The 24,677-nt window shown below is 31.6% G+C and overlaps 2 protein-coding genes across 3 annotated transcripts in view; one reads left to right on the top strand and one right to left on the bottom strand.

Annotated features, from left to right (window-relative positions):
• Window positions 1-8,594, top strand: part of LOC111625274 (lethal(2) giant larvae protein homolog 1-like) — an 88,521-nt gene extending 79,927 nt beyond the window's left edge. The window contains exons 21-22 of one of the 2 annotated variants that reach the window (XM_023368376.1): window positions 4,971-5,083; window positions 8,047-8,594. In XM_023368376.1, the coding sequence (XP_023224144.1) occupies window positions 4,971-5,083; window positions 8,047-8,118 (185 nt within the window). In that variant the 3' untranslated portion in view covers window positions 8,119-8,594. The remainder of the gene's footprint in view (window positions 1-4,970; window positions 5,084-8,046) is intronic. The other variant, XM_023368377.1, reaches the window with a different exon arrangement.
• A 60-nt stretch (window positions 8,595-8,654) lies between these two features.
• Window positions 8,655-24,677, bottom strand: part of LOC111625269 (WW domain-binding protein 2-like) — a 63,065-nt gene continuing 47,042 nt past the window's right edge. Inside the window, exons 5-10 of the mRNA XM_023368370.1 lie at window positions 24,144-24,290; window positions 22,147-22,334; window positions 15,383-15,557; window positions 13,466-13,573; window positions 9,253-9,359; window positions 8,655-8,818 (exon numbers count right to left, since the gene is read on the bottom strand). Coding sequence (XP_023224138.1) covers window positions 8,774-8,818; window positions 9,253-9,359; window positions 13,466-13,573; window positions 15,383-15,557; window positions 22,147-22,334; window positions 24,144-24,290 — 770 coding nt within the window. The 3' untranslated portion in view covers window positions 8,655-8,773. The remainder of the gene's footprint in view (window positions 8,819-9,252; window positions 9,360-13,465; window positions 13,574-15,382; window positions 15,558-22,146; window positions 22,335-24,143; window positions 24,291-24,677) is intronic.

Below are 24,677 nucleotides of genomic sequence, written 5' to 3'. Positions count from 1 at the left end.
TCACCGTTAGTGATAACAATTAGATGGGAAAGTTGACGCATAGGTGTCAAGAATGCGCTGTTATTGTCAACAAAAGTATAAAAATATTACACTTGGAATAGTAGAAATTAAATTAAAATAAATAAATAATAAGAAATAAATGAATGAGTAAATAAATAAATACATTATAAGTATTTATGAATTAAAAAAAAAATTATACGCGAGAATCGAACCCGAGAACTCAGTCTTATGAATCAGACTCGTTACCACTCTGCCACAGGACGCTTGAATAGAAACACGTATAATTTATATATAAAGTGCTAAAAAAACTTTAAGTTCGATTTTCTCGATTATATTTGAGTATTGCACTTTAGTATTTTACAGGTAGTACACTCACATGGTGTACTACCTGTACAACAAAGATCATCAAAATCTGTTACCCCAAAGCCGTAGGCTCTCCTCGTAAGTCGATGATAAATTGTCTGCGAATTGATTGCCCCCGGAGCTCGCTTTGTCTGGTTGAATCTTGGATCGGGTGGGGACTTGGGGTTGGCCGAGGTGTGTTCCAACAGCAACCACTTGGAAAGCATAGAACAGATAAGTTAATCCGGTTGACTGCACAGGACGTATTGTGAAATGAGAACTTTTTGTACGTAACGTTTAAAAGGGTTATCTCCCCAATTTTGCATTACAGTTGATTGACAATTCTAGACCTTTTGGGCCGTGGGAGAAGTCGACATTGATATTCAACCTCAATCTAATCAGATAGTATTTACCAAACATTGAAGCCTTTTCTCGTAACTCGATCCAGCCTTTTGTGTTTACCTTTTTGACATCAAGAATTTATAATTGTCTCTACAACACGGAGAAATGAGTTATTTAATTAAATAATAATAATTTTTCATTTGAAAGGTGGGAGTTTAACTGTTCTGTCGTACGAAAACGTTTGTGGTGATCTTTTTCTTTTGTTTTTTTATATCAAACCGGTTATAGGTTCTAAGAGTGCAGTATAAAAAATACTTTACCATTTGGTTAGTGCATTTTTTTTATCCTCATAAATTATTAATGCATATATAATGATGCAATGATAAATAATACTACATTATGGTCTGATAATTTCACAAGTTGTAAAGGAAACTCCATTAACTAGGATTTGATCAACCAGTCTTGGTATTCAGAGTCGTTACAAAAAATTGTAGGTAGAGCATAAATGAATTTTTACATTTTCTCATCCTCTATTAATAATTAGTTTTGCAGAAGGTGAATATGTACTTTCTTCCCTCTCCAGTTTTTGTTTCGTACAGAAAATATGGCTATTAAGCAGAAACATGTTATGGACATTTTCGAGGATAATACAATTAATTTGTGTGATGGATAAATATGGTATTGGAAACAGTTTTTAATGTTAATAAAAACCATTCATTATCTGATTTTTTAAAAAATGAAATCTTCAAATTTATTTTATCTCCTGAATACTACTACTACTACATCCATAAAAACAAAATGATATTTCTAGTTTATACAATTAATATTTTTGGTATTTTTTTTAAAGGACATATAGTTACAGAAGAAAAACTTAAATAATTATGTTAACTACCAGTATAACTTTGTGTTATCAAAAATGAAAATACAATATTGTAAATATTATGTGGTCACCAAGTAATCAAAAATAGCCAAAATTTACATCAGGACAATAAGCAGGTCAAAAGATCATATGTGAATGCAGTTAGGAATACCGCTTACAAGGAAAAAACTGTTTGAGTTAAGAAATGCTTACAAAAATTCAGCCTGTTTGTCTCCTAGGGACAGACTCAATTCATAATAATAGTCTTAATCAATTCTAGAGAGGGTTCAAATGTCACTCGTTTAACAAGGAGAGCCTACGGCTTTGGGGTAACGGATTTTGATGATCTTTGTTGTAGAGGTAGTACACCATGTGAGTGTACTACCTGTAAAATACTAAAGTGCAATACTCAAATATAATCGAGAAAATCGGACTTAAAGTTTTTTTAGCACTTTATATATAAATTATACGTGTTTCTATTCAAGCGTCCTGTGGCAGAGTGGTAACGAGTCTGATTCATAAGACTGAGTTCTCGAGTTCGATTCTCGCGTATAAATTTTTTTTTTAATTCATAAATACTTATAATGTATTTATTTATTTACTCATTCATTTATTTCTTATTATTTATTTATTTTAATTTAATTTCTACTATTCCAAGTCTAATATTTTTATACTTTTGTTGACAATAACGGCGCATTCTTGACACCTATGTGTCAACTTTCCCATCTAATTGTTATCACTAACGGTGACCGATCTAATTCTCACTAGGAGCGTTTTTTTTATCGGAGTTCTTTTTCACTCACTCTTTTAACAGTTCGTTTCTAAATTTCGACACGAATAGACGTATTTGTGTAGTAAAACTTATTTTGAAAAATTATTTTATAATCAAAAAATGTCGTCAAGAGAAGCAAGTTCTTCACGTTGTGACGAAAAAACTGTTGATGATAACTCTTTATACAGTGATGTAAAATACTAACTTGTAAAGTGCAAAACTCAAATATAACCAAGAAAAACGAATATAATTTATTGAAGCAATATTATATAATTACATATCATTGTCAGATGTACATGATCGTGAATGATACTTATGATAAAAACATTCAAAACAAAAATTCTGTCTACACCAAGAACAACAAATAAATGCTGCTTTTTTAAAAGGTATCATCAACAGTTTTTTCGTCACAACGTGAAGAACTTGCTTCTCTTGACGACATTTTTCGATTATAAAATAATTTTTCAAAATAAGTTTTACTACACAAATACGTCTATTCGTGTCGAAATTTAGAAACGAACTGTTAAAGAGTGAGTGAAAAAGAACTCCGATAGAAAAAACGCTCCTAGTGAGAATTAGATCGGTCACCGTTAGTGATAACAATTAGATGGGAAAGTTGACACATAGGTGTCAAGAATGCGCCGTTATTGTCAACAAAAGTATAAAAATATTAGACTTGGAATAGTAGAAATTAAATTAAAATAAATAAATAATAAGAAATAAATGAATGAGTAAATAAATAAATACATTATAAGTATTTATGAATTAAAAAAAAAATTATACGCGAGAATCGAACCCGAGAACTCAAGCTTATGAATCAGACTCGTTACCACTCTGCCACAGGACGCTCGAATAGAAATACGTATAATTTATATATAAAGTGCTAACAAAACTTTAAGTTCGATTTTCTCGATTATATTTGAGTATTGCACTTTAGTATTTTACAGGTAGTACACTCACATGGTGTACTACCTGTACAACAAAGATCATCAAAATCTGTTACCCCAAAGCCGTAGGCTCTCCTCGTAAGTCGATGATAAATTGTCTGCGAATTGATTGCCCCCGGAGCTCGCTTTGTCTGGTTGAATCTTGGATCGGGTGGGGACTTGGGGTTGGCCGAGGTGTGTTCCAACAGCAACCACTTGGAAAGCATAGAACAGATAAGTTAATCCGGTTGACTGCACAGGACGTATTGTGAAATGAGAACTTTTTGTACGTAACGTTTAAAAGGGTTATCTCCCCAATTTTGCATTACAGTTGATTGACAATTCTAGACCTTTTGGGCCGTGGGAGAAGTCGACATTGATATTCAACCTCAATCTAATCAGATAGTATTTACCAAACATTGAAGCCTTTTCTCGTAACTCGATCCAGCCTTTTGTGTTTACCTTTTTGACATCAAGAATTTATAATTGTCTCTACAACACGGAGAAATGAGTTATTTAATTAAATAATAATAATTTTTCATTTGAAAGGTGGGAGTTTAACTGTTCTGTCGGATGTTTGTTAACACTCTAGCACATAATTTCGAATTCCATACGGGACCTCATATCCCTTCTCATTGTTGACCTTGACTAATCATGCATTTCTACTGATATATATATATATATATAGTAAGAAGGGAAAAGGGATAAAATTTTATTTGCTAAAACAATAAAATCTTAGTTGTTGCAAAATACTTTTGATAATTTTAATTGAGAAACTTGTGGCTCATTTAGCAAACTTATTGAAATTTGTTTCTATGCAATCATTTTTTTGATATTACATTTATGGTGATGGTGATTTTTTATTTTAAGCTGCATTTTGTTCATAGTGAAACTTTTTAACACGGTAGAAAGATAAACCAATTTCCCATCTTTAAATCCAAATTGAATGTTTAGCAAGAAAACAGCTCAGAAATGTTTTGTCGGCAAAAGTTTTATTTATAGGATACAGTTTTTGATTGTAAAAATCTTGACAATTTTAATTAAATTTGTAGATTGGTCTAAACAACAAAAGTGAAAAAATCACATAAGACTTAATTTAGGAGCCAATTTTTATTCTTAGTGCTCAAATTCATTTTCAATCACTCCAAATCTGTTTAAATTATTTGCCTTTAAGGAAAATTTTATTAAGAATAGAAATTTTGCTTAATTAATATTGTTTTATATTGTAGTATATGTAAAAAGAAGCAAATGATACCAGTTTTACAAATGTTTGGTCGATTGGGAAAATTTCCTGCACAAACTCGGGTTTAGAGTAGACTCGTAAGACTACGTAAAATAAACTTGTGACGACATTACTGAGAATGAAAATACGTTTCTAAAGCGAATCTGTATAATGGCATTCCTTAGTATATATAATTTTTTTTTTTTTTCTGAATTAGTATACAAATTCTGATGGTACAAAATTAACATGGCTAATTTTTCAATTTTACAGAAATTATTTATAACATCTCATTATTAAAATACTTCATAATTGCATTATTATTATTATATATAATTAATAATTAGCCAAGTTAATTAAATTAAATCATTAGAATCCATTATCTAGCAACTCTTCTTTCAGCTTTTAATGTTAATAAAATGTCAAGTGTGGGAAGAAGCAAGTACCGTGTATCTATATGCCATTTTTAATAATTTAAATTTTTTAATTATTTTGCCCGTACGTCGGCAGTCGAGCAACAGGCACCCGGTAGACAGTTACTGGACGATCTTCCCTTCATCACCGGCATCGGTACCGCTATCATTTCGTCAACTATGATTCCGAAATCGTCCGCCACAGATGAGGTCAGAGATCCCTCCCAGAAATTCTAATCCATATCTTTTTTGACAACTGATAATTTTACTTACGATAGGAACTACACACCCGTAACAAAAAGTTCAGCACGTTTAGCAGTTTACCAGCTTTTGAGTGTGTAATTACGGTAGTCTGCTAGCAAAAGAGAATATAATTTTGAAGAATAACAGAATTATAATTATTTATTATAGGGTTTATAATTCTGTTGTTCAAAATTTTGCTAACTATGCTGAACTTTTACCATGGATGTGTAGGAAATATAAATTAAAATTTTAACAAAAGAATTGAGTAGGGCATTAGCAAATTTTATTTGTGGTTATACTTTAATAATTATATGAAAATCAGTTAAAATAGAAAGCAGAAAGACTTTAAAAGCAATGTGACAAAAAACTTTGAGTAATGATGAGGTCTCGTAAAATAATTCTGTATTTTCTAGTTATCATTGTTGTAATAACTTTTATCCTTCAAAAATATAAAATAAAAACTGTATTTGAGTAGAATATAGTTTATCATTTTTATTTGGCTCTCATTTTTCATGCGATCCAGTACCGATATTTGATTATATCTTCAAATGTTCCACTTTTCTATGGATGGTTTTTATTTCCAAGTCTTATGGAAAAAGTAAATCCAATCCATATCATGTATTTTTATACTGATGTTAAGTATGCATTCACTAGAAATGACTAATTTGGTAGAAAATGCATTCTAAAACAATTTTTGTTGCTTTTCCTTTTGACATTATTTGTTTGAATTCCATTAAAAACAAATGCACTTGATTAATTCTGTGAAAAAAATTTATTGATAGAAAAGTGAAACATTTGACAATAATCATCATATATTTTAAACATACAAATGCATGGCTGGATTAAGGCAATCAAAAATTTTATTCTCGCGGAAATGTTTCTGGTTTTATGGAATTGCGTGTCGGAACAAAAACGTAAACCTACATAATAAAAGTTTATCGTTTCTTTAAAAAATGCCATTACTCGGTGACCGAGAGCTAGGATCCGTCGACTTCTTTAGCATAATAGGTAGTGGATACAAAAATTGAAGTGTCATAAAATAGATTGGAGGTTGTTTCTTCCAGCCTGATGGTAATGGGCGTAATGGCAGAGTAGCTGCAAAAGACAATTAATTTGCATTACATGGAATTTTCTAAGTTGTATTATCTTTTGCCACAGAATAATTAAGACAGGATTCGTTGACATTCCTAGAATCCTTAAAGCATGGAGATTTTTACATAGTTTAATATTTGAATATTCGATGTAAACACTTAAAAAAATCTACAATATCTTTAGAAATAGCATTCTATTTGTAAATAGTCAATAGCTTCAAGAAAGCCAAAAACAATTCTACAACAACAAAATTTTCAGTTGCCTTAATTAGGCAAGTGTATGTTGAGATGAAGCCAATCTTAACAGACTTTTTGCTGTAAAAATAAAGCCTTCAAATTTCAAAATGAGCATTTGTTATTACTATTTGTCACAAAGGTAATTGGAAATTGTCCATTTTGCCAACTAGTAAATTCTCAAAAAGGGGAGGGAAATTGTAATAGTGACCTCTACGGGAAATTCATGCTTATCGTTGCCAGTGGTTCCCAAAGTGGGTTGCGGAATTATCTGAATAGATAGTAATGTGACGAGAATTATTAGCGTGTTTAAGTTATTGAGATATGTATGTTAACAGTAATAAATAGAACATAGGTTAAGGTAGTGTTCTTGCAGAATACAACTTAATTAAGGTTTACACCCAGAAGAATAGCCTCCTTTGAAATAAACACGACATCAATGTCTTGTTTATTTAGACAACGAATGAGGTGATAAAACAACTCGCTCGTTAAAATGTCGGCCGGGACCGGCTAACTCTGCTTTGTTCGAACAAAAAATGTTCGGTGGCTCCTCGTGTAAATGTGGCAATGGGAATGCTGGAGGTGGGCTTCTCAGCGATCACATTTCATTTTGATAACTTCACTAAAGTTGTTCTATTAAATATTGTTCTGTCTCCATACAAGGAAAATCAACTACAAACCCAAATGTAGTGGTTGAAAACCTACATTTGGTCAAAAATCACTTAAATTATTCATGGAAGGATGAATTCAATGCAAATAGCATCAGAAAATATTACTGTTTTGACCATATGCAATTAAATTTTTAATTTGGATTTTAGATTTGGTTTTCAAGGAAAACAAATTTTAGGATTTTTTTTACTGTAGTCTTGTTGGCACTAAGCCTTTTTTTCCTGTAGGTGGTGACGGAAGGGATCCGACATACCACCAACAAAAAATATTTGGTGCCAGTCCCCCGGAGCGATAGTAGGGTGGGGCATTCGTTGACCTAAAGGAACCACTGTTGTAAACGAAATAGCTGGAAAAGCAAATCTCAAAATTATATAAGTAATTAACATATATGAAATCCGCAAAACATTCTTCAAAGTTGTCTCTTATTACTGTTTACCGTCAACATAGAAAAATAAGACAAATAAAATGCTTTTGCCCGACTCTAATAACATTAAAGGCATAATGCAATTTCATTAAATTTAAATGTTACCTGATGTGCATGTAATAAATGGAATTGTGCCTATCCTCTGTGCATTATGCCTTCCTCTCTCTTTTCCCAATCTAACAGATATTAATTTATTAAAGCTGTAACACTAACTTTTTATTTTAGCACAATTTCTAGTTGCAGCAACAATTTTTTAACACTACTGGTTGATATGCTTCGTCTTGCTGAACGTAATCTAGTAATTTTCATTGTCCGAGGGTCCGTCTCGACGTACGCGGCCTCTCCCTGCGTGAATATCTGATACGTAAAATACTAATTTAAGATTTCCAAATTACAGCTTCTAAATTAAATTCTGCAGAAATGACTATTGACTTTCTTCCCGCAAATTAACAATGCGTGTTTAAAATTAGATCCGGGCCGTTGGTTCACCGTTCTCTTTCGACTCTTTTCAGACTAAGAGGGCCCCGACCGCCCGCATCGAAGAACTGAATCACATAGACGAAGACGAGGACGGGGGTGCGTGACGGACCCGCACCGCCGGAGACGACCAAATTCATGCCTTTTTTTAATAATCGCCGAAAGTCGGACGTTTCGCTGCCAACAAATTTATTTTAACAAATATGTCATTATGCTCAAAGGAAGGGGAAGAGAACGTTCGACAAACAATTATATTGATACTATTTTGTAATCGGTTTAATCGTTCACGTGCTGCTATATTTTTTTTGTAGAAATTTTTATTCATTGGCTTTAATTACACAACTATATCGTTCCATGTTTTTTTATCATCCGAAAAATTTACAATTTTTTTTCTTTTACTTGTGCTGGGAAAAATTGTAATTTTTATAATTGGCTAATTTGTGACTGTGATAGTTAATCATTTTTTAATGTACCATTACAAATGATTGGTGGTGGTTAATTATAGCTATCTTGCCATCAGTACATTTTACTTTCATTTTTTTAATACTGTATGGTAAAAAAACAACAGGTGTGTATAAGATTGTATTAAAAATTTTGTTAAGACAGATTTTTGTAATTAATAAATAAAAATCATGATGATTAAATCTTTTATTCATTCTAGAATTATTTACACATTATTATATAGAATTTTGAGAATTGCAATAAAAATAGGAATGTCTTTTTTTATTAATAAACATTTGATTATTAACAAGAAAAAATTCTTCATTGTTGTTTCTTTGTTGCATCCCAATACGAAGGGGGTGGTGCCTGAAAAAATTTAAAATGTTAGAACAAGGTAACGTATATCCTGTTTTTCTCGGACAATTCCTACATTCTAGCTCTGTCGCGTGTCAGAAATGATTGTAAATATTAAGCTGGACAGCAGATGAAAACATTAACTGAATTAGTACTAGATCATAATTTTTTGACATAAAAATGATTTGTGTTTTTTAATTTCTTCTTTATCAAAGTCTATACTAAGTTATATGATGATTATTATATTGTGTTGCTAGGTATTTAACAAACACCACACCAGCTCATTAGTTAAGAAGTTTTTGGGGAGGAGTAAACCATAATAAAGAAAATGCTAGATAAATTATTTGGAATGATGGCATGATAATGTACAGAATTCCATTATAATTAAATATAAAATCTTTGTGAAGAATTAAAAATGCCACAAGACATAATTGTACTGTACTTACATTAGGCATGGGAGGAGAAGTCTGGTATGGCTGAGGAACATATGCATAATTGGGATTGTAGGGGTTATAATAGGCCTGTTGTTGAGCAGCTTCTTTTGCTTTATCATCTAAAAAAAATCCATAAGCAATTACAATTTAGTACAAATATACCAACTCAGTAAGAAGTCCTTTACATTAAAATTTAGCTAATTCCTCTAAAATACATTTGTTGATTGGATTTTTTTTTGTCAGAATAAAAACAACACAATTACATCAATGTTTTTAAAAAGACTGTGAATTAAGGAGATGTTACATAAAATTTCTGGCCAGACACTGATAAAATAAAAATTTTTTGTTTCCATATGAATTTACACTAACGTAATACTGCCAAAATACCTATTTTATGTGAGGCATCAAAAACTGGTTTCTGAGAGAGTTAAAAATTCACTGTCACAAAATGTGGTAACACTCTAAAATCGAGCATGCCGGAAATACGAGGTTTACAAACTAGGCCGACAATGTGCATGTTTCTGGTGCAAACTCCCATTCACAAATACAAAAAATGACACTTTTAATAAAATGTTTCACTGGTTTGAAAGATACAGTGCATTCAATAAAGATAAGGATACCCAACACTTTCTTAGAACTTTCAAGTTATTCATAGCTATTGCTGTCTGATTGTTGTCACTTAAATTTACAAATGCATCTTTATGACAAATAACAGTTATGAATAATTAGCCTGCTAATTTATTTATAATTGTAAGAAAATTATTTTTTAGCATTCAATAATGATAAGAACACTTATGAATAATACACAGAAAATGATATTTCCGAGGTTATTAATGAAAGCCCTCCTTTGTTTATGACGACTTAGAAAACTGTCGGTTGTCGACTCGGTTGACTTTTGAAGAATTTCCTCCCATTTCTCGACGACTGCAGTCTGTAGGTCTGTGGTAGTGTCGTATTGCTTTCCGTAAGTCTCCGGACATTCTCCGTGTGGTTCGAATCCGGCAACGCGACTCAAACCTCGTTGGCCAGAAACCTTTAGAGTAATGTCGATGGTATAGGTGGGAGCATTATCTTGCCGGATCCACCCCTTAGTCTTTCTCCAAAGCAAAGTAGATGCATTTCTAGCTGCTGGATGTAATTTTGCCTTCCTTCAAGAAGGGTAATATTTGTTTTCCCTCACTCTCCAAAGACAGCCCAAGTCTAACTCCACTCATTTGTCATTTGGAATAGATTTTCCTTGCCTTTCTTAAATCGTGCTAATAGTATTGGCAACCGTCGGGCACGTCTAAATTAAACTTTTTCTCGTCGGACCACGTTTACACTCCTCCGCCTTCCCTTCCGGGTCGAGCGATTTATGGCCATGGCCAGTCTGTAAACTTTGGTTCAGACTTCCTTTTGGCATGTTTGAGATGCCTTGCAGGCCAAACTATGTTACACGCTGTCCCCGAGCTTACTCTATATTCGGGTTTTGCAGCAAAATTTCTGAAAGAGCTCATTCCATTCATAATTTCACTTAAAATTACTTGTTTCTTACGAGAAGTAAGTTCTTGTAGCCTTCTGGGACTCTTATAAACTCTATATTCTTTTTAAATTCTATGAGATTGATTAAAATGTATTTAAGAATGGTGTATGTGCGCGAGTGTATATATATATATATATTCTTTGCCTAACTTCAAATAATTCTGCTTTGTGCAAATTGATCTTCCTGTTTTTTTTTTTTAGCAATCCATCTTATTGACTTGCCAGCTTCTCTTACAACACTTACTTTGCCCTTTTAAAATCTCGTTACCCATTTGCCATTTTCAAAGTAACAACGCCTTACTATACAAGCAGACAATAATTTTTGGTTGCCATAGCAACGATGACAAATATTGGTAGTTAGATTATTTGGTTTCATAGATATCCACTTAAATATATAAATTTAAAAAATATATTTAAAAATAAAAAATTCAACTTGAGTGTTATTATTAATGAACACTAGCAGGCTAATTATTCAAAAGAAAATAATTTTTTAATTTATTTAGAATCTTAACTGTTAGTGTACAACCGTCTTTACGAAAGAAATAAGTGAGATCAATCAGATAACAACACAGCTTCTAGAATGGTGATTTTCAGCTGGTTTGCCACAAAAATTTTTGAAGGTTATTAAATAAATATTTTCAAAAGCAGCCCAAAGAATAATAAAAAAACTTGTATAAACGTGTATATAACATAGTAAAAATATACTGTATTTACTCGCATATAAGACAAGGTTTTTATTCATTTTTCACTGCTTCAAAAACCTAGGTCGTCCTATACATGCGTGCAAAGGATTCTTTGCATTTTTGCAATAATTTTTGTGAATCATGTATTCATATTTTTTACCGGATGCTCATTCTCTGGTGTTTAAAAACAAATGTATTTTATCTGGGTCGTTTGAATCCTTCTTGTGTATTGTCAGGAGTAAAGATGAATAGCACAATAGGAAAAGCAAAGCTTTTGAATTGAATTCCAAAATCATACGGAAGCCCGATATAAGTTTTAGTCCATTCCCACTTGAAAACAGATGATTATTCGAAAATCAGAATGTGGAGAAACTCATAAGTGTAATTGACAGAGAGTGGATTCGACTGTTAATAATTGGATAAAAGGTATCCGATTGTCCAGATTTACACAAAGAAATTATGTTGTTGATTTTACAAGATTTTTCCTTAAAGTTCAAATGCATGTAAATGCACTGACATTTTAATGTCTTATTTGTGATTAAATGAAATAAGATTTGAATTGTATTAATAAATCTAATTTTCTTTATTTTGATCTTTAAAGTCACACCTCGTCCTATATGCGAGATCGTCTTATAAGCAAGTAAATACGGTATATTCGTAAGCAAAATTATATTTGCATAACACCGGGTTATTTCATTGAAAATGAAATTTTCTTTTAATCAGAAATGTCCATATTTAGTTCAAATTATTTTAACTTTAGAAATCTACCCGACGTCCCACTATTTCTAAGGCCTACTATTGTGTCACTTTTAAATGCAAATTAAGGCAATATTAATTGCTTTTCTTGTGTAAATGAAAATTATTAATTTAAATAACTATTGTTGTAACCTGCTACTATTTTAAGGAACAATAATACTGCTTTATTTAATTCACAAAAAATATAGACAAAAAGAATTAGGTTAAGTGGCAAGTAATGTAGTGAGAGAATGTTTACAAACACGACTTTAAATGTGTGATTTTTTTCCACTGCAGAAATTTAATTATAGGTTCAATTTTGCACGAGAAAAAAATTCTAAAGTTCTAGAATGGTGTTTTTCATATTATTCATACAATGTTGGGTGCTATCATCTTTATTGAATGCACTATCTTTACTGTAGAATTGCAACTCTTTAGTAATTTTTCTATTAATTTACAAAACCATTGGATAAAAAACACCAAATTATTAAGGTTGTCTTGTGATTTATTGTGGTTCCTTTCACTAAGAAAAGGAAAATCAAGTTTACTTGTCAAACATTCATTCCATCCTGTGCTTCAAATTTTTATTCTCATAAATCATTTATGTAGGAGAATGCCATTCCTTTCAATAATTCTGAATTCTCCTTAGATATTACCTAATTTTCAGTTTCAACACACAAAACTAATTACTAGATTACGTAACCCTTAAGCACTTTCTTTAATTTTGAGCAATAAATTCATTTTTCTTGATAAACAACACGAATGAATTTTTCTATAGGGTAATCAAACAGTAATAATGATATAATATGAAAGAAAATGCACTTTTGCATAATCATTTACATTTTTCTGCTAACTTACTGAATACAAATAAGATATATCTACAGAACTCAACCCTGTACTCTATTGTTTTTCTTTCTGCTGTCAAAACTGAGAGTTTTATTTGTAAATCCATCATTGGCCAGGCTTCCAAAGGAATTTGGCCGGATGTTTACCAATATGTCTGGCCCACACCATTTTAAAATTTAGAAGCTCCGGCATGGATTTGAATCTGATTTCCACGGGGTGGCGGGACGATGCCTCGACCGTCTCTAACCAAAGCTAAACTTTTGATTATTGTTTGTGTTTGATACAACGGTGACCAACTAGTCACTAAGAGTTAAAGAGGATGGTGTTTTAGTCAAGTTTGTGAAATCAGAAAACGAGTTAAAAACAAATACGAATAAATTGTACGTGGGTGCAAAGGACCCAAACGAGAAAGGATCGAGATGTTCGGAAACAATACGAACCTGCGGCGACAAATCCGGCGGGTGGCGGATTTCCGGAATATCCCGTGGCTCCGGCGGTGTTGAGTCCCGGATAAGGAGGAGGCATGTCGGTCATGTAAACTGTATTTTCTGAAATTAATTAAAAATCGTTAATTACAATTGTAATTAAAATTCGTTTCCAATTATTAACTATAGCACGAGATGGCGGCTTAATTCCATTCCATCTTCCAACTAGATGTTTGGATGTGATTACTACCAATGGATATTACCTTGAAATATTATAAATTAGAAGTTTCCAATTATGATTAATGAATCTGTTTGAGAATTTAAAGTAGAAAATTCTGACATTTTAACATGACATCAATTTGTCATTGTTTGAAATGTTTTTGTGAATTAACTATACATTTTTTTTATCGTTACAGTAGAGCGTCATTTATCCGAATCAATTGGGGACTGGGGTTGTTCGGAAAATCAATTATGTACGAAAAAATATATTAACCTATTCCATGTTGAAATTTTTCTCCATTGCGTATCGCTTCGCATTGAATTTTCGTCGATGTTAAGCCTAATGTAAACTTTTTAAAATAATAATCGTGGCTATTGTATTGTTAAAAATTATTTCTTTATTTTTTACAAACAAAATAAATATGTTGAAAAATATAAAAACAATAAAAAATTATACTTTAGAAGTTAATCTAGTATTAAAAACGTTTGATTTGGCACGACACACACTCCTCAGAAAAACACCACACAAAAGTGCCAGTGCTGCCAGCTAAAACACACACCAACAAAAAAAAATATTGGAGTAGCCCAAGATATAGCCAAAGATTGCAGCGCCACAGCACTAGCAAAAATTTAAATTTGCCCACTGGAATTCTTTTGGATAAACGACGCTCTACTATATTAGAGAACTTATTTTGTTTAACAAATATATTAGTAACATAGTAAATCCTGTGTCAATTTTTAAGTTAATTTTGATGAACTATTAGTAAATTGACAATTGTAAAGCCCAGTTTGTATTTTGAGAGAATGAAACAGAGGGGAAAAAACACTAAACCATTTATACTTTTGTATTTATACCAACAACTTAACAAAATTTATACCCTCTATTCTCTTTTGGTCTTCAGGAAAAGGGGAAGGAAGTTCTATTCTTCCATGCTTCTTATACCTCAGTTCTTTGTGTTGTTATTCCCAATATAATATTTATTGACACTTTTATACTTTACCTGTGTATTTTAAAAAATAAATTACTTGAATACAAAAGTTTTGAGTAAAAAGTAGTTTAAAATTTACATAAAATATTGAAATCTTGCTCCAAATTCTTTGATCAATATGTAATATTTGTTATTCTCTTCTCAAATGTAATAAATATATGTACCTTTCTTTCCAAACACATTTTGCAAACAAGATATGGCCTTGACGAGTGCATTAAAATGCATATGTATGGAAAATTTCTCTTCCATTGTTTCAAAATATGAACATTAATAAGGAGAGAGCAGCAGAAAAGAAAATACATTGTTTTCATTTTAAAACAAGTAAACAAAATTGCCACTGCACTAGAACACATTCTTACAAGAAAAACTCCAAAAGGAAGTTTTAAATATCACTTAAAACTACCTTGGGATCATATAATTTAAATAAAGGATGGTGTGAAATAAATAATCCAATTCGAACGAGCCCATTTTTGTAAATGGAGTCTTCTTTGCAAATGAAAACATTTGCAAAGAAAGAAATTTACAATGAATCTATATACTCGAGAAAAATTACTATATTTTGGTAATTCTTCTGGCACTGCAGAAAAATCTGTTACTCATCTAAGTTTTAACAACCATTACCATCAACCCTTACTTATCTAACATTTTAGATTTTATTCTATAGAAACTACAAGTAGATTTGAAAAATTTATTATTACGACATAAAATATGCAAAATAAATTACCTGGTGGAACGTTGGGGAAAATGTTGGTCGGGGGTACGAATCCGTAGTAGCCTTGAGGCGGTGCCATATATGCCGGAGGAGGAGGAGAATAATAGGGACCCGAAGGGGGCACGTAAGGTGGTGGTTCCGATGGCATGTTTCTAGAAACTGCAAAATATAAAGTGTTTAACACCAAACAAAATATTTAATATGATAAAACAGGTACAGGTAACCCCCGTATAACACGGTAGTTATGTTCCAAAAAATTGCCGTGTTATGCGAATCCGTGTTATGCGAAACAAAGAACTAATACGAAAAGGAGGGTTAGGTTCCAAAAATTAAAAAACATGCTAGTATATTTTCATAATTAAGATATATATCTTTATTAAAATTTTTTTAAGTGATACATATTAATATAAATTAAACAATGTTTTCTTCGTCATCACTAAAAACACTATTAATTAACCGAGAGCGTTTTCTTTTTGGCAAGTTATCCTTATCCTCTGAGCATTTTTCTGCATTATCTTCAGATCCATGCTTTACCTTTTGCAAAATGTATGTAATTTTAGATTGCTTGCTTCTAGTTAAAAGGTCTTTATAAATTTCCTTATATGGTGCTAAGCACTTATGAAGAATAAAGCAAGTATGGAATAAGGGAAAAACATTCGGCAACATCAGAAGCAGAAGCGTCGCGATCTGGCAACATTGAAACAAGTTTCGAGAAGGACCACGTGTATCGACAGAAGGCGAGAAGAGAAAATTTACATACTTAAGTACTAATAGTTCACGAAAATAATAATTTTCGTGAACTATTATTAGTTAAGTACGTAAAAATTTATTACATTTCCTGTTGTACGAGGGTTTTACCCAATTCTCGAACCGTGTCAGAGTGAATCCGTGCTATACAAGTACCGTGTTATACGGGGGATGGTACCAATTCTCGAACCATGTTAGAGCGAATCCGTGCTATAGAAGTGCCGTGTTATATGGGGGTTACCTGTATATACAAAATCACATCTAATTGGATTTTTATATATTGATAACCCCAATTAACAGAGACAAATCTGTAAGCAAATATACTACTTTTCCTATACCGTAACCCATAAAAGAAAGTTTAAAACAATAACATGCATTACAAAATGATTTGTTTCTGTTACCTTTTATTTAACTTCAATGCAAGACAAACGGATTATATTAAAATGCAGCAAATATAATAAAATAGTTTTAAGAATAAAAATGTGTACATATATTGCTGTATAATAAATCATTTAGAAATTTATGTTCATATATACGATTAAATTAACTAAGGTACAGGAGGAGGTTCGAAAGCACTACCATATAAATTTTTTTATATTGGCAATTTTTAATCCAAAACTGTCATGGCTGTCCATTTGTTCCCAGTTTTCGTTTATTCAAGGTAGCATCGGACCATGTTACTTTGGGGTTCTACCTTATTTAAATGATTTTATGATGACAATAACCCAAAAGCAATCTATTGCTTTTTCCCTTTAACTTTGTCAGAATTATGTGCTTACAATTGTATTTTTGTAATTGTATTAGTCTCTTATTTTATTTACTCATAATGTTGGCCCTCATAAAGTGAATAGATAGGGAAAGCGACTGTCCAATAATTTTAATTGTCCATTGTATCTAAGGATGTCACGGTCGACTACAAATTAAACTTTATATAAGACACAAACAATTTATATTATGGTAAATATTAGGGTTTCTCATTTCCCGGTCTTTTGCTTGTCCCGGGATCCCGGGATAAAAGTGAACTGTTTCCTGGTATCCCGGGAAATCCCGGGATAGATTTAATTATTTTTAAGGTATACAAAATATCTTGAAATCAAATGATATAATTATTTTCCATTTTTTTAAAGTAATTTTAAAGTTCTGTAACCTCCAAAATCATATTAATAATGCTGTGTAAGGTCTATAGGCCTATAATAAAAATTACCTTTGAATAACGTAGAAATTTTCACAAATAGAAAAAAATTAATTAAAGTTTGCTGGAAACTGCATACAACAACAACAAAAAAAATGTTTTGAGTTGAGTTAAAAATTAAAAAAAATGAACTTCTAATTTAGAAGGTAATTTTCGTTTTTTAAATAAAATATAATACAAAATATTGCAAACTTTTATAAGATTTTAAAAAGCAAAGATGGTCAATACTCCGATAACTCACTCTAATTCTTATTTTAGTAATGAAAAGTCTTGCCACCGAGAATGCCCTTTCCGATTCAATTGATGTGATTGGAATAGTGTTTAATGCATTTAAGAGAAGACAGATATTGTATGTTTTTTCACCCGTAGCCTGGAAGATTTCGAGTTCGTTTTCGAGATTGTAGTACTTCTTTCGCTCTCTAATATTCTTGATTTGTCTACCTTGGCTGCTTTAATAGCAACATCAAGCTTAGAGCTCAATAATTCGGCAATTCATTTGGCTTTAATAATCAGGTTTATGAAGAAAAACTTCATACTTGCAGACTTTGTACTCGTTTGTATCCTTGCCCAATTTGCACAATCTGGCGTCAGGCATTTATTGAAGCTACTGGGCATGGTTAAAACTCAAGACAGCGTAAGCACAATTATTCCAGATATTACAGGTTCCGACAAGTAAAGAATTTTTATAGTCCTGCCACAAATAAGCTATATATTGATTATTGACCATTTGTGACATGCTATAACGAGCAAAAATTAAAAAAAAACTAATAGGTAGGTTTAAAATTAATAAATACAAATGTATTCTGACAGTGAATGAGTTAATTATGCTTTCTATTTGCAAAATTCCTCAACCTTAACACAAAATAAGAAAAAAAGTGAATTTTTAAGAAATTTGCGGGATTTCCCGGGATAAGAAAAATTTCCCGGGTTAAAAAAACAACCAGGATCCCGTTTGAGAAACCCTAGTAAATATGAAGGAGCAAACATATTCTTCCACACAAGGATAAACAATAGCTATTGAACATCACCCAGCACAATACTACTCAAAATGAAAATCAATAGAAAGTTTGTAGGGGGAAAAAGGATTTGAAAAATATTGTTATTCAGGTACTCAAATACATAAATTTGTATAAAAACAAAGTATGGTACTGTCTCTAAAAAACATGATAATGTTCCTGGTCTGTCATATCAACTAGTTTGCAGTCTAATATTCTCAAATACTGTATTGCCACTCCAACAGATACAAACTACGCTTTAAGGTAAGCCAGAAAACATTCTTCAGTTATTTTGAAAAGAAACTAATAAGCAGGATAGTGAAGACAACAGAATCATAAATTATCCACAAAGACTTCAGAGATTTTGTGTATGTGGCCAATTAACTTCTGTATAAACTCTTTTGAGCACACTTTAATGTGTGTGTACATTATGAAGATGGAAAACAAACTATTTGTATGAGGGAACTGTAAGGGGCAGTCAAATTAAAACGAGACAAATGGGGAAAAAAGTAAGTAAACTGTTTATTATTTCAAAGTAATCGCCATAACTGTTAATACATTTATTCCACTGTGAAAAAAGATTATCAATGCCTTCATGGAATAATGTTTGCAGTTGCCTACGGAACCATGATTGTACCCAGGTGTGCATCTATTCGATCTAAGCAAATCAACGGCCCCGAATGTCTTTCTTCGGGGCTCCAAAAATATGGAAATCGCATGGGGAGAAATCTGGACTGTTTGGAGGGCATGTAAAGGCTTCCCAGCGAAACTTGAAGCATGTCATCAAGTCCAAATGCCCAGGAATGTTGACGGACGACATCATTCCATTGCAGGATAATGCCCGTCCACATGTTGCCAAGGTTGTTTTGACTATACTGCAGTAGTTTTGCTGGGAAGCCCTTACACATTCTCCATACAGTCCTGATCTCTCCCCATCAATTTTCATATTTTTAGAGCCCTGAAGAAAGATATTCGTGGCCGTCGATTTGCTTAGGACAAAGAGAAGCACGCCTGGGTACAATCATGGTTCTGTAGGCAACCGCAAACATTATTCCATGAAGGCATTGACCATCTTTTCTCACAGTGGGATAAATATATTAACAGTTATGGTGATTACTTTTGAAATAATAAACAGTTTACTTACTTTTTTCCCATCTGTCTTGTTTTCATTTGACTGCCCCTTAAATATAGGAGTATAAAAATAGAAAATTTAAACTTACAATAAGTGACTATTACAAATATTTAGGACTGGAATTAAGCCAATATGGGAGAGATAACTGAGCAACAGGATACAGGAAAAAATAAAAAAAGGCAACTTAATTCTGAATGGAATCTGATGGAATGCTAAAATCTCAAAATGAAATATTTGTAACACCATAGTGAAAGGTATATTATGTATTATAGAGAGCCAATACATAATAAATATCAAAATACAGTAGAGCATCAATTATCCGAATCAATTGGGGACTGGGGTTGTTTGGAAAATCAATATTTCGGATAACCGATTATGTATGAAAAAATATATTAATTTATCCCATGTTAAAATTTTTCTTCATTGCGGTTTACTTCGCGTTGAATTTTTNTTTGGTTTCATAGATATCCACTTAAATATATAAATTTAAAAAATATATTTAAAAATAAAAAATTTAACTTGAGTGTTATTATTAATGAACACTAGCAGGCTAATTATTCAAAAGAAAATAATTTTTTAATTTATTTAGAATCTTAACTGTTAGTGTACAACCGTCTTTACGAAAGAAATAAGTGAGATCAATCAGATAACAACACAGCTTCTAGAATGGTGATTTTCAGCTGGTTTGCCACAAAAATTTTTGAAGGTTATTAAATAAATATTTTCAAAAGCAGCCCAAAGAATAATAAAAAAACTTGTATAAACGTGTATATAACATAGTAAAAATATACTGTATTTACTCGCATATAAGACAAGGTTTTTATTCATTTTTCACTGCTTCAAAAACCTAGGTCGTCCTATACATGCGTGCAAAGGATTCTTTGCATTTTTGCAATAATTTTTGTGAATCATGTATTCATATTTTTTACCGGATGCTCATTCTCTGGTGTTTAAAAACAAATGTATTTTATCTGGGTCGTTTGAATCCTTCTTGTGTATTGTCAGGAGTAAAGATGAATAGCACAATAGGAAAAGCAAAGCTTTTGAATTGAATTCCAAAATCATACGGAAGCCCGATATAAGTTTTAGTCCATTCCCACTTGAAAACAGATGATTATTCGAAAATCAGAATGTGGAGAAACTCATAAGTGTAATTGACAGAGAGTGGATTCGACTGTTAATAATTGGATAAAAGGTATCCGATTGTCCAGATTTACACAAAGAAATTATGTTGTTGATTTTACAAGATTTTTCCTTAAAGTTCAAATGCATGTAAATGCACTGACATTTTAATGTCTTATTTGTGATTAAATGAAATAAGATTTGAATTGTATTAATAAATCTAATTTTCTTTATTTTGATCTTTAAAGTCACACCTCGTCCTATATGCGAGATCGTCTTATAAGCAAGTAAATACGGTATATTCGTAAGCAAAATTATATTTGCATAACACCGGGTTATTTCATTGAAAATGAAATTTTCTTTTAATCAGAAATGTCCATATTTAGTTCAAATTATTTTAACTTTAGAAATCTACCCGACGTCCCACTATTTCTAAGGCCTACTATTGTGTCACTTTTAAATGCAAATTAAGGCAATATTAATTGCTTTTCTTGTGTAAATGAAAATTATTAATTTAAATAACTATTGTTGTAACCTGCTACTATTTTAAGGAACAATAATACTGCTTTATTTAATTCACAAAAAATATAGACAAAAAGAATTAGGTTAAGTGGCAAGTAATGTAGTGAGAGAATGTTTACAAACACGACTTTAAATGTGTGATTTTTTTCCACTGCAGAAATTTAATTATAGGTTCAATTTTGCACGAGAAAAAAATTCTAAAGTTCTAGAATGGTGTTTTTCATATTATTCATACAATGTTGGGTGCTATCATCTTTATTGAATGCACTATCTTTACTGTAGAATTGCAACTCTTTAGTAATTTTTCTATTAATTTACAAAACCATTGGATAAAAAACACCAAATTATTAAGGTTGTCTTGTGATTTATTGTGGTTCCTTTCACTAAGAAAAGGAAAATCAAGTTTACTTGTCAAACATTCATTCCATCCTGTGCTTCAAATTTTTATTCTCATAAATCATTTATGTAGGAGAATGCCATTCCTTTCAATAATTCTGAATTCTCCTTAGATATTACCTAATTTTCAGTTTCAACACACAAAACTAATTACTAGATTACGTAACCCTTAAGCACTTTCTTTAATTTTGAGCAATAAATTCATTTTTCTTGATAAACAACACGAATGAATTTTTCTATAGGGTAATCAAACAGTAATAATGATATAATATGAAAGAAAATGCACTTTTGCATAATCATTTACATTTTTCTGCTAACTTACTGAATACAAATAAGATATATCTACAGAACTCAACCCTGTACTCTATTGTTTTTCTTTCTGCTGTCAAAACTGAGAGTTTTATTTGTAAATCCATCATTGGCCAGGCTTCCAAAGGAATTTGGCCGGATGTTTACCAATATGTCTGGCCCACACCATTTTAAAATTTAGAAGCTCCGGCATGGATTTGAATCTGATTTCCACGGGGTGGCGGGACGATGCCTCGACCGTCTCTAACCAAAGCTAAACTTTTGATTATTGTTTGTGTTTGATACAACGGTGACCAACTAGTCACTAAGAGTTAAAGAGGATGGTGTTTTAGTCAAGTTTGTGAAATCAGAAAACGAGTTAAAAACAAATACGAATAAATTGTACGTGGGTGCAAAGGACCCAAACGAGAAAGGATCGAGATGTTCGGAAACAATACGAACCTGCGGCGACAAATCCGGCGGGTGGCGGATTTCCGGAATATCCCGTGGCTCCGGCGGTGTTGAGTCCCGGATAAGGAGGAGGCATGTCGGTCATGTAAACTGTATTTTCTGAAATTAATTAAAAATCGTTAATTACAATTGTAATTAAAATTCGTTTCCAATTATTAACTATAGCACGAGATGGCGGCTTAATTCCATTCCATCTTCCAACTAGATGTTTGGATGTGATTACTACCAATGGATATTACCTTGAAATATTATAAATTAGAAGTTTCCAATTATGATTAATGAATCTGTTTGAGAATTTAAAGTAGAAAATTCTGACATTTTAACATGACATCAATTTGTCATTGTTTGAAATGTTTTTGTGAATTAACTATACATTTTTTTTATCGTTACAGTAGAGCGTCATTTATCCGAATCAATTGGGGACTGGGGTTGTTCGGAAAATCAATTATGTACGAAAAAATATATTAACCTATTCCATGTTGAAATTTTTCTCCATTGCGTATCGCTTCGCATTGAATTTTCGTCGATGTTAAGCCTAATGTAAACTTTTTAAAATAATAATCGTGGCTATTGTATTGTTAAAAATTATTTCTTTATTTTTTACAAACAAAATAAATATGTTGAAAAATATAAAAACAATAAAAAATTATACTTTAGAAGTTAATCTAGTATTAAAAACGTTTGATTTGGCACGACACACACTCCTCAGAAAAACACCACACAAAAGTGCCAGTGCTGCCAGCTAAAACACACACCAACAAAAAAAAATATTGGAGTAGCCCAAGATATAGCCAAAGATTGCAGCGCCACAGCACTAGCAAAAATTTAAATTTGCCCACTGGAATTCTTTTGGATAAACGACGCTCTACTATATTAGAGAACTTATTTTGTTTAACAAATATATTAGTAACATAGTAAATCCTGTGTCAATTTTTAAGTTAATTTTGATGAACTATTAGTAAATTGACAATTGTAAAGCCCAGTTTGTATTTTGAGAGAATGAAACAGAGGGGAAAAAACACTAAACCATTTATACTTTTGTATTTATACCAACAACTTAACAAAATTTATACCCTCTATTCTCTTTTGGTCTTCAGGAAAAGGGGAAGGAAGTTCTATTCTTCCATGCTTCTTATACCTCAGTTCTTTGTGTTGTTATTCCCAATATAATATTTATTGACACTTTTATACTTTACCTGTGTATTTTAAAAAATAAATTACTTGAATACAAAAGTTTTGAGTAAAAAGTAGTTTAAAATTTACATAAAATATTGAAATCTTGCTCCAAATTCTTTGATCAATATGTAATATTTGTTATTCTCTTCTCAAATGTAATAAATATATGTACCTTTCTTTCCAAACACATTTTGCAAACAAGATATGGCCTTGACGAGTGCATTAAAATGCATATGTATGGAAAATTTCTCTTCCATTGTTTCAAAATATGAACATTAATAAGGAGAGAGCAACAGAAAAGAAAATACATTGTTTTCATTTTAAAACAAGTAAACAAAATTGCCACTGCACTAGAACACATTCTTACAAGAAAAACTCCAAAAGGAAGTTTTAAATATCACTTAAAACTACCTTGGGATCATATAATTTAAATAAAGGATGGTGTGAAATAAATAATCCAATTCGAACGAGCCCATTTTTGTAAATGGAGTCTTCTTTGCAAATGAAAACATTTGCAAAGAAAGAAATTTACAATGAATCTATATACTCGAGAAAAATTACTATATTTTGGTAATTCTTCTGGCACTGCAGAAAAATCTGTTACTCATCTAAGTTTTAACAACCATTACCATCAACCCTTACTTATCTAACATTTTAGATTTTATTCTATAGAAACTACAAGTAGATTTGAAAAATTTATTATTACGACATAAAATATGCAAAATAAATTACCTGGTGGAACGTTGGGGAAAACGTTGGTCGGGGGTACGAATCCGTAGTAGCCTTGAGGCGGTGCCATATATGCCGGAGGAGGAGGAGAATAATAGGGACCCGAAGGGGGCACGTAAGGTGGTGGTTCCGATGGCATGTTTCTAGAAACTGCAAAATATAAAGTGTTTAACACCAAACAAAATATTTAATATGATAAAACAGGTACAGGTAACCCCCGTATAACACGGTAGTTATGTTCCAAAAAATTGCCGTGTTATGCGAATCCGTGTTATGCGAAACAAAGAACTAATACGAAAAGGAGGGTTAGGTTCCAAAAATTAAAAAACATGCTAGTATATTTTCATAATTAAGATATATATCTTTATTAAAATTTTTTTAAGTGATACATATTAATATAAATTAAACAATGTTTTCTTCGTCATCACTAAAAACACTATTAATTAACCGAGAGCGTTTTCTTTTTGGCAAGTTATCCTTATCCTCTGAGCATTTTTCTGCATTATCTTCAGATCCATGCTTTACCTTTTGCAAAAT

This window comes from Centruroides sculpturatus, unplaced genomic scaffold (assembly GCF_000671375.1).
Source record: "Centruroides sculpturatus isolate CEXI.00-Female unplaced genomic scaffold, Cexi_2.0 scaffold221, whole genome shotgun sequence".
Taxonomy (NCBI): Eukaryota; Metazoa; Arthropoda; class Arachnida; order Scorpiones; family Buthidae; genus Centruroides; species Centruroides sculpturatus.
This window is presented reverse-complemented; position numbering and strand designations above follow the sequence as displayed.